Consider the following 15,124-nt stretch of genomic DNA (forward strand, 5'->3'; position numbering starts at 1 on the left):
TAAATCATATTGCCCGTCATTTAGGCAAAAGAAACATTCATATAAACCGCAAAGTATATATCATAATGACAGTTCTTTATGGTTCACCAAAAATTGAATGTCGTTCGTTTATTTGTGAGTTGAGTACGGTAATGTTAAATTTATGGAGAATCTTATTCTTTTTGAATATGTTAGAATAGCAATGAAGAATGAAGACTAATAAAATACGATGCTCATTCTCCCACCCTCCCTTCCACACACACACCTGGAATATATTGAGGAAATTAATCACATTGTATGTTTATGCAAGACACATTTGAATATTTTATACATTTTGATATATTGAATAGAATAAAGTATGAATCCAATATTTAATCTATTTCCACTTTTAATACTCCTCATTTATTTTTAATTTAATGTAAGAAATAACATGTTTTACAATAACAAAGAAACTTTATATAATAAGAATTGTGTAGAAAGATGTATTACCCATAACTAAAGACCAGTTACACCATACAAATCTATTTTGTTGATGATCGTATCATATCAATACAGATAAAAATGATACTGACGATCCACAATAAATCTTTACCGGACGAGAATCAATAAACAATACTGCACATCTAATGTATTTTAATTATATGCATTTTTCCCTATTGGTATCCCTATATGGAACTGTTCCCATCTTAAGCACCGAACAAATAATGCTGTTCAAGGGTGAAATCACAGACTCAATTAACTAATGGATAAGTATTAACGTGTAGTGTCTGGTGAGCTGTCGAAAAATAAGACTATGTACACTGATTACCCATAAGAAATAAAAACTTTAAATTTTGCAGTGGAAAGTAGACAACGTCAGCATATAAGATCGGACGAAATAGGTACGTAGTACAGAACACAATAACGAAATATGTAAGCTCAAAAGATTTTAAGAAACTTGGGGAAAATGTCACACACTCAAAAGTTGAAGTAATTTATATTTGTGTTAGAGGAACAACTACATTATCTATTGCTCTGAATGTTGTACTTGTACAAATTGTTTCTGTTTATCTATTGTGTTGTATAGATTGTTTTGAACTTGTAAAATAAACACTGTCAAGTCGGTATACACGATTTGTATCCACTGTTAGCTATTTCCATAATTAGAGTATTTTTTCTTAGAAACTGCCCATTGTATTATTATTAATGCCTAAAACTCTTAACGAAACTTACTAATAAGAGAAGGATAATGTTTTGAGTCCCCCACACAGAGTAAATGTACAGTGATTATCAACCTTGTCAGGATTATCCGTTATTTACGAACAATGTCCAAAGATTCACAACAACTCTAATGGGACACACATTCTTCTACTTTTCTGTGGTTCTTAATTAACCCCATAATCATCAAAAGTGCTACATCTATTAAGAAATTTCTAAAATATCAGAACTTTACAAAGGACCGTCAGCAATCACTGACTATCCTTAGAATTTGGGAAGAACACATAAAAAAAACTGTATGATCAGAAGAACCGCCCCAAAGATATTGCGATAGAAGCAGAAGAAAAAGGACCAAGTATATTAAAAGTGAAGTAATACAAGCCATCAAAGACATGCGAAGGAGGAAGGCCTCTGGAGACGAGGACATACTAACAGACTTACTCAAGGAATAGGAGACAATGCAATGAAGTACTGACTTCATTTCCAACAAGATCTACCTGAGTGGAGAATGGCCAAAGAATTTTCTTTTTATTACAATGATTGTATTACCCAAGAAAAAGCAAGCAAAGAAGTACAGCGATCAAAGAACCATTAACCTCATTTCCCACACTAGAAAGATTATTGCACCAGACTGAACAGGGGGCTGGAAAGTAAGATAGAAGAGATGTTGGAGGAAGATCAACTTTAACTCCAGAAAGCAAAAGGCACTAGAGATGCTATTGGGTTGATGATAATTATATCGGAACGAGTTAACTGACAAAGCTTCTGAAAATACTTTAAAAAATCAGGGTCAACTGGAGACACCGATGACTCATTCGAATCCTATACATAGGACAACGAGTGAACTTGAGCTTGAGTGAAAGGGAAACCAATAATGTGAAGACTGGAAGAGGAGTCAGACAAGAATGTGGTATGCCTTGGGAATTTCAAGATTGAAGGTAGTTCATTCACAAGATCATGTGTGTAGATGATACGGTTATTATAGCTAAAATTGAAGAACTACAGATGATTGACAAAATAGTTGGCACTGGGAAACTATATGGAATGGAAATAACATTGAAAAATCGAAGTTATGATAATATTCCGTGGGAACGTGCCTATAGGGGTCAGAGTGGAACAAAGTGAACTTGAAGAAGTTAATAATTCCTGTTTCTTGAAGTATTTTGACGGGAGACGCTTACGGTACCAAAGAGATCAGATTAAGAATTGTCATAGTCAAAGAAGCATCTAGCAAAAAAGGATCATTCTCAACAGCAGGTTTAATATTCGACTATGGAAGATGTTAGTCAAGTGCTATATGGAGTATTGGATTGTATGGTTCAGAAACTTGGACATTACGGAAGTTAGAGAAGTAATATTTAGAGAGGTTCGACATGTGGTGTTGGAGGAGAGGGGAAAAGATAAAATTGATAGAGAAATTAATAAACGAAGACGTTTTTAAATGGACAGAAGAGAAGAGGGCACTTTTAATCAGCATCCTTAGTAGAAAGGCTAATTGGATTGGACACATCTTCCGAAGAAATTGTCTTCATACCACCATAGAAGGAAAGATAGAAGGAAAGTAAGGAATAGGAAGAAGAAGAATACAAGTGATTGATTAAGTGAAAAAATATAGGAAAATATTGGGAGTTAAATGAAGAAACTGGAGATCGAGAAACGTAGAAGAAACATTTCCAAGTTCAAACCTATTTTTTTTTTTTTTTAAATAATTAATCCCAGGACCTCCCAAAAGGCAGAACACTTAATAATAATAATACTCGTAAAGGAAGCGCGACCATGAAGTATGGACATCTGTGGTACTCAGATATTTTTGCAATATTAATTGAAATAGCTTTTTATTCGCCAAGCTGAGAGAGGACATTTTCAAGCGCTCAGTGAGAGAAGAGGTGCACAGTCTCAACTGTTGTACAAATACTAGGCCTTATCAAGTTTAAGAACAGAAAATTAGCTTTCAGTGAATTTGAAATCTATTTTTGTTACATTAAAATAGAGTGCAATCAGTAAATAATCAGTGAAAATTTTCAAATTAAAAAAATTAAATGAAGTTTTGAGCTTACGTCTCACGGTTATCCTGGTTAGGCTAAAGGAGCGGTGATAATGAGAAATGAATGAAATGTTGGAATGAAGAAAGTGGGAGGAAACGGGAGAACCACGAGGAAACCCACGCACACGGTGTTTCTCGAACACAAGGTTCACTTGGCGGGAGCAGGGTTTGAACCCGGGACCCTATGGTGAGATTTAGACATTATATGTAGCCAATAATGAATAAAGTTCAACGATCATGATAAATTATTCAGTGGGTATTTTATAAGGAAAATATACTCCTGTGCTAAATAATTCTGTAAGAATGAACACAGAGCTCCCTCGTAGCTAAGCGGTTAGCGTACGCGCCTTCGGCGTGGGAGACCCGGGTTCGATTCCCGGCGGGAGCTCATGTGGTTCGGATTCCACGTTAATCAGTAGGTCCACGTCTCATATAGCCTTGCTGCTGAACGGGACGCTAAACTAAAAAATCAATCAATCAAGAATGAACACAACACGCCCCTACCTACTTGTCAGTTCATTTTACAAGTTCAAAACAATTGACACAATACAATAGAAAAATAGACAGAATTTAAAAGTCCAACACTCACAAATTAAACGTAAAAGTTTCTTCGACACTCAAATATTACTCCAACTTTTGAACGTGTGATATTTATTTCAAGAATATAATAACATCTTTTGGTGTTATATATTTAGTTAATGCGTATCTATTCTTTCGTCCTATGTCATGACTTACGTCCACAACGTTTTACGTCCAAGATTAAAGTTATTCTTTCTTTGTACACTGTCTCACTACTTCATCAAACACCACACATTAGAACTTATCGATTAGCAAATTGAGTCTGTGGCTCTATCTTTAAACAGCATTAATCGTTCGATATGTTCGGTACTAGGAGAACAGTTCCACATAGGGATGTCAGTGATGAAATTCTTCAAAGTAAACTAAAAATCTCTGAAGTCTTGCGTGATGTGATGCATTACTTATAATCAAAGCATCCAACATCGATGGTTTGCTTGTCCCTGGTTCGTTTCCAGCTTCCATCAGGTGAACTTTGTGGTGGACAAACATCGTGCGTGAGGGTTTTCTTGGAGCTCTCCCGTTTTCTAATACTTCCGTCATTCCACCATTATCATCCATCTCATCATAGCCGTTTCCCTTGGTCTGGATGCATAATCGTGGAAAGTTTAAATTCATTCCCCCCCCCCCCGGAGAAACTCCCAAAATTTCAGTCACAAAATGTAGAACTTACTTCACCCAATTATTTGCTTTTCTTTCCGTGCACGTACAGACGAAATCCGATCTCTCAATATACATATAAATGACGCAGACCCATTCTATATAAATATTAAACATGTAACATCTAAGATAGAATATCAAAATAGTCAATAAAACCTGCATTTCTTAACGCTATGACCGAGTTTGGCAGAACATGAAATTGTTAACTGTTGAAGAAAGGTTTGTATTTTAGTAGGTATTATATACTCTTGCTCTAGATTATATATTAGTAGGTAGCACTAGCACAGATTGAGATAGGAAAGGAAAGATAGGGAAGATCTTTCGATCATTCCATATAATCTCTGATGTCAGCAGACTTCAGTTCTTGAAAACGTACAGGTCTTGCATTATTTGAAATAGAGCACCCAAATCCCATTTCTTGCATCGGAAGTAAGAGACGTAAGTGTGTTTTACGATTCTTAAAGTAAAGACTCCTTTCTTTAATTAAAAATAAGTCAGTTAAAGGGTGAGATTCAGAGGGCGTTATTTAGATGGATCAGGGAGGAAGAGTTATTCCTCCTGGGTTAGAGATTTATATAGAATTTATCAATATAAGTATATAAGTGAAAGATTGCTATTGAAGGTGATGAAGATCCTGCTCAGTGCCGTGCCATAGGGGAGGGAGAAGCGGGGTGACGACCCCGGGCACCGAAGTAAGGGACGCAAAATTCGGAAGAGAAATAGAAAAGAAGGAAAGAAAAAGAGAGGGGTGAAACATGTGCACATGTGGGCATGTACACATATATAAAATGAAAGGTAAAAAGTAATAAAAAGTGCTCAAAATCAAGGAAAAGCAGGGTTCACTTTTTAAAATTTTCTCACCTTTCGCGGCTTGTCTGTCGACCGCACTCATATGTACGGGAGTGCAGTCGTATACTCTCGCCCCAAGCGCTTATTTTCCACAACACACGGCACTAATTCTACTAAAGATATCTTAAACTGAACTATTGATGTGTAGTGAAGAAACCAAGGCTAATATGCTTGATTTAGAATCAGAAGTGTGAGAAAGAATGATCATTTTTTGTAAAGATATTCCTATGTATATTTGTTTTAGGACAAAAAGTATTTGAGTTAATTTAAATATTTTTAAAAACTTCTACATTAGTAACAAACAGTAACTACTGAATATAGGAAATAATAACAAAAATAGCAACTGTAAATAGCAGTTAAAGTTTAGTCTAAAATATTTTTGCCAGTCTTTTTTGAATGTTTTAGATAAAATTAAACATTTTTTAAAAAATTATAATCTCACATTGAATATTTATCAACAATTAGTCTCAATATTAGGTAAGATGTGCATGTGAATGGAATTGTTAAATATGCTGCTTTCTTGCAAAAATACAGAAAAACAATCCTCCCCCTCCCGAGGAGTTCACATTCCCTCCCCCGGGTGAAAATGTCTGAATTCAACACTGATCACAGATGTGTAGTAGGTTTATCTACTTGCAAATAGTAACCTAATTATGTATAATGAGAAATTAATCTATAAGGCAATTACTTTTAATTTATAAGGCAGTATAAGCCTTAATCTATAAGGCAGTACTTTCAATTTAGAAGTTGATCTTTTCACTTAAGATGCATAAATGAACTTGGCCGTTTTATTCATTATTGTTTAGATGACCACTAATAATCTTATTCGATAATTTTTGTCTTGGACATTAAATGACCTTATTCGCTTTATTTTGTTCTTAACATCACGGATGACCTTATTAGTCTAGTTTGTAGTAAACATCACGGACGACCTTGTTCGCTTATTTCTATCCAGGATATCACGACGACTTTATTTATTTACTTTTGTCCTGGACATTGTTTAACATAGGAGTTGGTTTATGGGTTGAATACAAATGTTAATGTAACTTGATAGGGATGTCAATAAGAAGGGAATGTTATGTCTGTACTTTATAGTCTGTATTGTAATATTTTCATTTGACGGTTTCTGGAATGATTTCATCTATGATGAGTTTATTCCGAAGTCTTTATGGCTGTCTATGAAGTTAGATCCTTCGTAGAAATCATTTACCTTCCTGCCACATAACTCCGTATTCCAAAGACAATCAATCTAATCTCTCAATAATTGTTCAGTAAATGTGCCATAATCACAAAAAAAGCTAATTGACAAAAAAGCAATTAAATAGCGTGGAAATGGTTGTCCATTTTTTGTATTATTCTACTACATTTGTACCGCTTTGCGACTATATTAGCTGCCTCTCCACAAATTGCTTTAATATAGTATCATTTAGCTCTTTCAAAAATTTTATATTTCGAATGTTTAGACCAGGTGACATTCTTTAAGATTTCAAAGTTTCTTGTTCTCGTTACAGCCAACAAGGTAGGTACGTTTTTATTCTCCTTAAGATCTGCTGCAAAACATCATTGCTCGAATTGAACCAAATAAACAGTTAAGTTCCAAAGTTGGTCGTCCGTTTCCAGCAAAATTTTGAAAATTTATTGGGAAGAAATAAATAATTACCTTTTTTGTGTGCTTGATAATGTAAATGGATAGCGAAAGTAGTGTTTATTTTCTTGAACTACTTGGCGCAAGGGTACTTCATGGTAGGATTATGGGAATGTAATGAGCATTTGCTTTGTAAACATGGCTGCTGATAATCAGAGAAATCTATTAAAAGTAAGTGGAAGTCATAGCTTAATAAATCTAAAAATAAATTGTAGAAAATGCGGTAAGCAAATAACTGTAAAGAAACGTGGAGAAAGTTATACTTTTCAATGTAACAGTAAGTAACGTAACCAACATGGCGACAAGGTTCTAGAATACAGGTTATCTTTTCCATTTAGCTGTAATAAAGACAGAAAGCAACGTCCCCTGCGGGGTCCTAACCCGCCTTTACTCACTAATGCTCGCTCGAGAATACTATGTGAATTAAATATTAAACTTGGGTACCGAAGGAACCAATTATTACGCTTTCAGCCAAAAACTAGACGGACGACCAACTTCGGAATAAATGCCCAAATAAAACTAAATATTAAGTATATCAGAATCAAAAGGCTCAAATATTGACAGATCAGCCATAGCCCTGGGATAGTAAGTCCAACTAAACTTCACTTAATAATGCTATTTTATTTACGTTATTATTCTTCAAAAATAATGTTAATATTACTAGTCTTGAAATGTTAGTTGTAAAAACTATTTTTAAAAAAAGTTTTGTACATACTTAGACCACAGATTTTACACTTTATGTAATTTCAAACAGGTCTGTTAAATTCAACGAATTAACAAAAAAAATAATAATAATAATAAATAAAGTATAGTTAAAACATTCTCTTCTTATTAGTGTCCCTACCAACTTACCTTAACCATTGCAGCCAGTCCATAAACTAATATTCTCAACAGACACCACAGACGACCTGATCCATTTATTTTTGTCCTGGGCATTACGTATGATCATGTTTGTTTACTTTTTTCCCTTGACAATAGGGACGACCTGATTAATTTTGTCAGCGATATTATGGACGACGTAATTCGTTTTTTCTGGATGCCTCTTTTTCTTTATTTATGGGACAGCATGTATGTCCTTCATTATTATTATTATTATTATTTTAGCAAAAAAACATTAATGATCTTACAGCTTCCCCTGTGACCCCATGGTTATCCTCCGACATAGGAAACCTGGGCTTCATTCTCAGAATAGTTCACTTTGTTCGAATCTCCCGTTAAACTGTAGGTGAAAAATCTTGTATAGGATCGGTGCTTACAAGGGTCGCTAAACTTGAACTCAGTCACTAAAACATCAACGGCCATTGATGTCTAACTTATTATTGACTTTTGTTCAATTTAGTTTTAACTTTCGCACCATGAATGGCTGTCATATATTAATGTAATGTATTATTTAATAAGCAAAATAACTTTATTATTACTATAATTATGTTTGCCCGATCCTTCAGCAGGCTGTGTAATGTTGGTTTATGTAGTGCTCAATTAAAATATCTTAATCTTCACCTTTTTTAAGTTTATTTACCAACCACCCCAAAATCCATAAAATATGTATGCAATTATACCAGGACTTTATTATACAGGCAAGCGAAAGCACAGTTAGAAACATCTATTAGCTTGACTTTTACTACCAGGAATAGTGTAACGCTCAGACTGAGATGTTTGCGTGTTTCAGTAGGAATACTTTTCAAACAATGAATCCTTAACGCAAAATAAATTTATATAAATTGTGCTTAATACTGTAACCTAATTAACACTTTAGTTAAAGACGCATATTCGCATTTATGTTCTCTTAAAAATTACCTAGGACGTCTGCTATTTCACCTGATATACATTAGAAACAATTGATAAATTTTTAATACTATGAAGGAAAATGAAATGTACACTATGTGATCAAAAGTATCCGGACACCTGGCTGAAAATGACTTACAAGTTCGTGGCGCCCTCCATCGGTACTGCTGGAATTCAATATGGTGTTGGCCCACCCTTAGCCTTGATGATAGCTTCCACTCTTGCAGGCATATTTTCAATCAGGTGCTGGAAGGTTTCTTGCGGAATGGCAGCCCATTCTTCACGGAGTGCTGAACTGAGGAGAGGTATCGATGGAGGTCGGTGAGGTCTGGCACGATGTCGGCGTTCCAAAACATCCCAAAGGTGTTCTATAGGATTCAAGTCAGGACTCTGTGCTGGCCAGCCCATTACAGCGATGTTATGGTCTTATAACCGCTCCGTCACAGGCCGTGCAGTATGAACAGGTGCTCGATCGTGTTGAAAGATGCAATCGCCATCCCCGAATTACTCTTCAACAGTGGGAAGCAAGAAGGTGCTTAAAACATCAATGTAGGCCTGCTTTGTGAGAGTGCCACGCAAAACAACAAGGGGTGCAAGCCCCCTCCAAGAAAAACACGACCACACCATAACACCACCACCTCCGAATTTTACTGTTGGCACTACACACGCTGACAGATGACGTTCACTGGACATTCGCCATACTCACACCCTGCGATCGGATCGTCACATTGTATACCGTGATTAGTCACTCCACACAACGATTTTCCACTGTTCAATCGGCCAATGTTTACGCTCCTTACACCAAGCGAGGCATCGTTTGGCATTTACCTGCGTATTATGTGGCTTATGAGCAGCCGCTCGACCATGAATTCCAAGTTTTCTCACCTCACGCCTAACTGTGATAGTACATGGAGTGGATCCTGATGCAGTTTGGAATTCCTGTGTGATGGTCTAGATAGATGTTTGCCTATTACACTTTACGACCCTCTTCAACTGTTGGGGGGTCTCTGTCAGTCAACAGACGAGATCGGCCTGTACGCTTTTGTGCTGTACGTGTCCCTTCACGTTTCCACTTCACTATCATATCAGACACAGTGGATCTAGGGATGTTTAGGAGTGTGGAAATCTGGCGTACAGACTTCTGACACAAGTGACACCCAATCACCTGACCACGTTCGAAGTCCGTGAGTTCCGCGGAGCGCCCTATTCTGCTTTCTCACGATGTCTAATGACTACTGAGGTCGCTGATAATGAGTACCTGGCAGTAGGTGGCAGTACAATGCACCTAATATGAAAAACGTATGTTTTTGGGGGTGTCCGAATACTTTTGATCACATCGTGTATATACTAGGATACTATACGTAAAGAAATTAATTTCGCTCGTTTGAAATTAGGAATTTCCAAATTATGAAATACTATAACAAGAACTTCCAAACTATGATAGAATGACTTTGTCTGTACACATGCGTCTGTCTGTTTTTCTGCTTGTTGACGTTATCAGTGACGAAAACTTTAAGAGATAGAGAGAAATGTATCTTTCTATACAGATTCAGCGTGTTGACAATACCTAGGTTTCATCTTAGTCTATGACCATAATATTTCTTATTTAAATGGATTAGCTTCTTGACAATAGGATCTATCTCACTCTGTGACCAAAATGTTTATTTTGATATGGATTCAGTGTTTCAATAATAGGTTTCGTCTCAGGCTCTGTCCAGCTATTGAAATTGGTGTCTTTGTCCATCCATTGAAATAGTTTTCTTTCTGTAATAAGTGTTGGAACCAAAAATCTACGATTTCCATTATTACTCGTCCACCACTCCGTACAGAGGCAGAACGATGAGACTTTAACTTGCTCTTGACACCCTGAGTCCATATGGGAAGATCATTTCTCTTTACCTTTTAACGTTGTCGCTCTATGAAGATCAATATTGAAACCGGAAGCGATAATGTATACTTATATACCATCTTTGTTCATCTACTGAAACCGGATGTGGTTGCACTGGAGCTTCCGAATTGAATAGTGAATCGTGAATAACGAGAAATGTTTTCAAATGGACTCAGTGTTCCAATAATACACTCGATCTCCATCGCTATATATCTACTAAAACTACAAATGGTTGATTTAACAATTTTCTGTTTGAACATTGATTAACTCTAGTTTGAAAACCGATTGTATTTTCACGTTGTAAAATACAACATGTTACAGTTTAATTTCATTGATAATACGTAAATGTGCAAGCGTATATCAATGTGCCATTATGGGGCGTTCAGTGCACAAAGGAATCAAATTCAATTACCAAAGTTGTGAGATAAAAAGACATAAAAATTGTTTGGTACTGTTAAGTACATAAAAAAGTTGCTACTGTTTTTTATATTAAAAGAGTTATTTACAATCTCTGGACGTAAGTATTAACTCTAAAAGGAGCTTCAGATAGAAAACTTAAAGATAAAATACGTCTAAAATTACAAAAAAATGGATATGATATCCTTGTGCACTGAACATACCATATGTTTTCTTATTATTGTTTCTATGCCACATTACAGGAAAGGTAATTTCATTAATACTTGTATGAAAATATTCTAATCATAGATGCTTGTTTTTATGTAACATCTTAATACAAAGACTGACATTTTTTTTATTTTATTTATTTTGCAGGTTCTGACCAACATACATTGACTACAGAGTTCAAGACCACCATTCTACTGTTCACCATCCCTAATCCCGAAAATTGCATCACCATCAATTTGTCATTGGATATGAAAAGTGTGACATCGAACAATTGAGGAAGTTGACGATTTCTTCGTGGTTTTATTTACGAACGTGATATAGTTGTGTTCCGAAAACTAACAATCTGACAGTGTTACTTCGTACATTTTAATGATGACTGATTTTCATATCAAATGACTGATTATTTGAGAGTGCTTTGATATATTTATATACGTATGTACCGCTCAAAATAAATTAACGAACTTAAAATTAACCTCGAAGAATAATTACTGAAAAAAAAGTAGTGATTTTTTTTCTCTTACCAACATATCTCCAACGGCAATGCAATTTTAATCTATCGGTGTTGAATGTGATACATAAATATTGCATACATATTTGTGTACTATTTTATAATCAATTATTACTTTAAAATATGTGATGATCAACATTATTGTGCTGCTGTGGTTAACAAGAATTTTAATGTAAGTGCTATTCTGTGAATCTATGTTTGCTGATAATAGACTCGTTTCTCTAAACACTAAACACTATATAAACTTCTTATATTTTTAATTAGAAGAATAAATAAATACACATTAGTGTAATAACAGAAACAAACAAGTGATTTCTTCGTATTTTTGAAGTGTTTCTTGGGGTTTTATCAAAACAGTACGCAAAGACAAATTAAATAACGTATATTCAAAACTGTATGTGGTACAGTGAATTTCTCAGTTTTATTGTTTCAGACAAATACATTTTACGTGAAATGCCACACGCTGATATTCATTCAGTATGAGTTTAATATTCATTGCACATATGATCTGTAAAAGAGTTGTTAGATGAAACAATTGGTTCATGTTGATGTATATAAAAAATATCTAATAATTTACAAATCTACTCGGCCTATTAAGAGAGATATTCTGTAAATTGCTCTGGAAACAAATTACCATTTGTGATGGATTACACGACCGTGGAATATGAAAACAACATCAACGGAGAAACCATTCATTTGCCTGGGTTGAAAGAAACACTGAAATTTATATATTGTAATGAATCAAATTTTAGTGCGTTGCCATTGTGTAACGAAAGCATTGCGTTGGTCAATAATGATGAAGCCAGAATCTTACAACGTTTGGTGTCCATCATTGTTCCAATTTTATTTGGTCTTATTGTTATCATTGGATTGTTCGGAAATGCTTTAGTTGTTACTGTTGTGGCCGGTAACAAACATTTAAGAAGTACAACCAATCTGTTGATCATCAATTTGGCCATTGCAGACTTACTGTTTATTATATTTTGTGTGCCTTTCACGGCTACTGATTATGTTCTAACCTCTTGGCCATTTGGTGATATCTGGTGTAAAATTGTCCAGTATCTTATCGTTGTTACTGCTTATGCCAGCGTTTACACTTTAGTGTTGATGTCATTGGACAGATTCCTTGCTGTGGTTCACCCGATACAGTCAATGTCAATCAGAACGGAACAGAATGCACTTGTAGCAATTGCTTTAACATGGGTTGTCATATTAGTAACCTCGGTACCAGTGTACATATCTCATGGAGAAGTACGTTACGAATTTGATAACCAGATGCAAACGGCCTGTGTCTTTCTTGAATACGAAACTATGCTCAGACCAGATGGCTTCAACAAACCTGCATTCCAAGTAACCTTTTTCGCGACGTCATATGTTATACCATTGGCTTTAATCTGTGGGCTTTACCTTTGCATGTTGATGCGCTTGTGGAGAGGCGTTGCTCCAGGTGGACATGTGTCTGCAGAAAGCAGAAGAGGCAAAAAGCGTGTGACGAGAATGGTGGTTGTAGTAGTAGTAATTTTTGCAGTCTGCTGGTTCCCTATACAAATTGTACTTGTTCTTAAAAGCCTGAAAAAGTGGGAAATTACGAATGCAACTGTGATGGTGCAGATTGTAAGCCAAGTGTTAGCTTATATGAACTCGTGTGTGAATCCAATTTTGTATGCATTCCTCTCCGATAATTTCAGAAAGGCCTTTAGAAAGGTCATATACTGTGTTCCTCAAGCAGGACGCAGTGTTCAAAATGGCAGACTTGAGAACGAAAAATCCGAAACAAGAGCTTTGACCACGAAAACTACAAAAACAAATGGAACAGACATTTTGTGAACATCCCAAGTGTAACAAGAATTTATTAATTGTTGCTTACATATAGTATGTGCTTCTTCTACTATTAGTAATATAACAATTTATTGCTGTGCAATTTTTGTTCAACATTTTACTTCTTCTAGAACTGTGTGAATTTAGTGCTTGTTCATTTCGCGATTGTACATTTCGTTTAATATATTTTAAACATTCATAATTAAATATGCACAAAAATCTCATTTGTTGAATATCAAAAAGAACATACAGACAGTACCAAATAATTGTGCTCATAATATGGAAAACAGCACACCCTGAAGACTGTGATAGTCATTTTCTTTAACTCCTAATGATTAAAGGTTTCAAAATCAACGGTCACTTTTTTCTGAACTTTCTCACAATTACGGTATATCTGCCACAACGAACTGGAATTACAGGTAGGTGAAAATGTTCCTATTATTCTAAATGTGTATGGAAATTTGGCTGTCTTTCAATTAGATTATGAAATCTGATATTTCTCTCTTCTGATATCAAAATGTATATTTAAGAGAAAATAAATCGTTTTCACAATTCTAATTTTATGCTAAGTATTTTTTATTTACTTATATACTCTTTTAAACCTAAGCGCAAAACATGAAGTTAAAAAAATGTGAAAGTTTGAAACATTGGTTTCACTTTATAAAGTGCAAATATATATCTTTTTTGCTTACAATTTACATCTACTAAGGAAGACCGAATTCAGTATTGAAATATGAGTTTATGTATTTAAGAACTCAACTTTTGATTTAGACATTTCCTAAATAGGATTGTTGGCCCTAAATTTCAACCTTTGATTTTTAATTTCAATTATATTTGAATATTACTTTAATTAAACATTTGAGGACAGTTTTTAATACAGAAAAAAGGCGAAGTAATTTACTTTTTTTTTTCAAAATGTTCATTTGAGTATTAGTATCCAAAAAGCATAAGATGGCTTATAGTTAGAACTTTTGTATTTATTCTAAATTGTTAAAATTTTATTTAAAAAATGTACGTAAATATCGGTACCACATATCCCACTTTGCAGTTGTTGAGATGAGCCGTAACATATCATACCATCCTGTATGTACAAATACTCTCGAATTAATCCAAATTTCAAAAATGCAGTGATAAATCATCTACAATTACTTTTCTATCTTATGGATAACATGATCACATTTTCTACTAGAAGTTCCATGAGGTATTTTTCAACCGATTCCTCTATTTTCGTTCCAAGCAAAGTCTGTCTCAATCAAACTAAGTTACTCCTTTGGATTCATAACACTGTCATTAAAAGTGTACAGTATTTTGATTTAGACAGTTAAATTTGTGAAACTTTAATATGTTAAAAAGAGACCAATACCGTCTGATAAAATCATGTTGAACCCTAACATTGCTTGATGTACGAAAGAAGAAATTTCAGAATTATTTCACAATCGGATGTGGTTAAAATGTAACTTTTAATTTGAATATTGGTATAATATATTTTATATTTTAGCTTAAAAATAATGTTATTAAATGAGAAATATTTTAAAACTAAACATTCGTTTC

General features: G+C 34.6%; 1 protein-coding gene across 2 annotated transcripts in view; it reads left to right on the forward strand.

Annotated features, from left to right (window-relative positions):
• Positions 1-14,142, forward strand: part of LOC145664609 (allatostatin-A receptor-like) — a 190,847-nt gene extending 176,705 nt beyond the window's left edge. For both annotated transcript variants that reach the window (XM_081731422.1, XM_081731421.1), the window contains one exon: positions 11,395-14,142. In XM_081731422.1, the coding sequence (XP_081587548.1) occupies positions 12,398-13,582 (1,185 nt within the window). In that variant the 5' untranslated portion in view covers positions 11,395-12,397 and the 3' untranslated portion in view covers positions 13,583-14,142. The remainder of the gene's footprint in view (positions 1-11,394) is intronic.
• The last annotated feature ends 982 nt before the right edge of the window (positions 14,143-15,124 follow it).

Source organism: Thermobia domestica, chromosome 11 (assembly GCF_964235325.1).
Source record: "Thermobia domestica chromosome 11, izTheDome1.hap1.1, whole genome shotgun sequence".
In the NCBI taxonomy this organism is placed as follows: Eukaryota; Metazoa; Arthropoda; class Insecta; order Zygentoma; family Lepismatidae; genus Thermobia; species Thermobia domestica.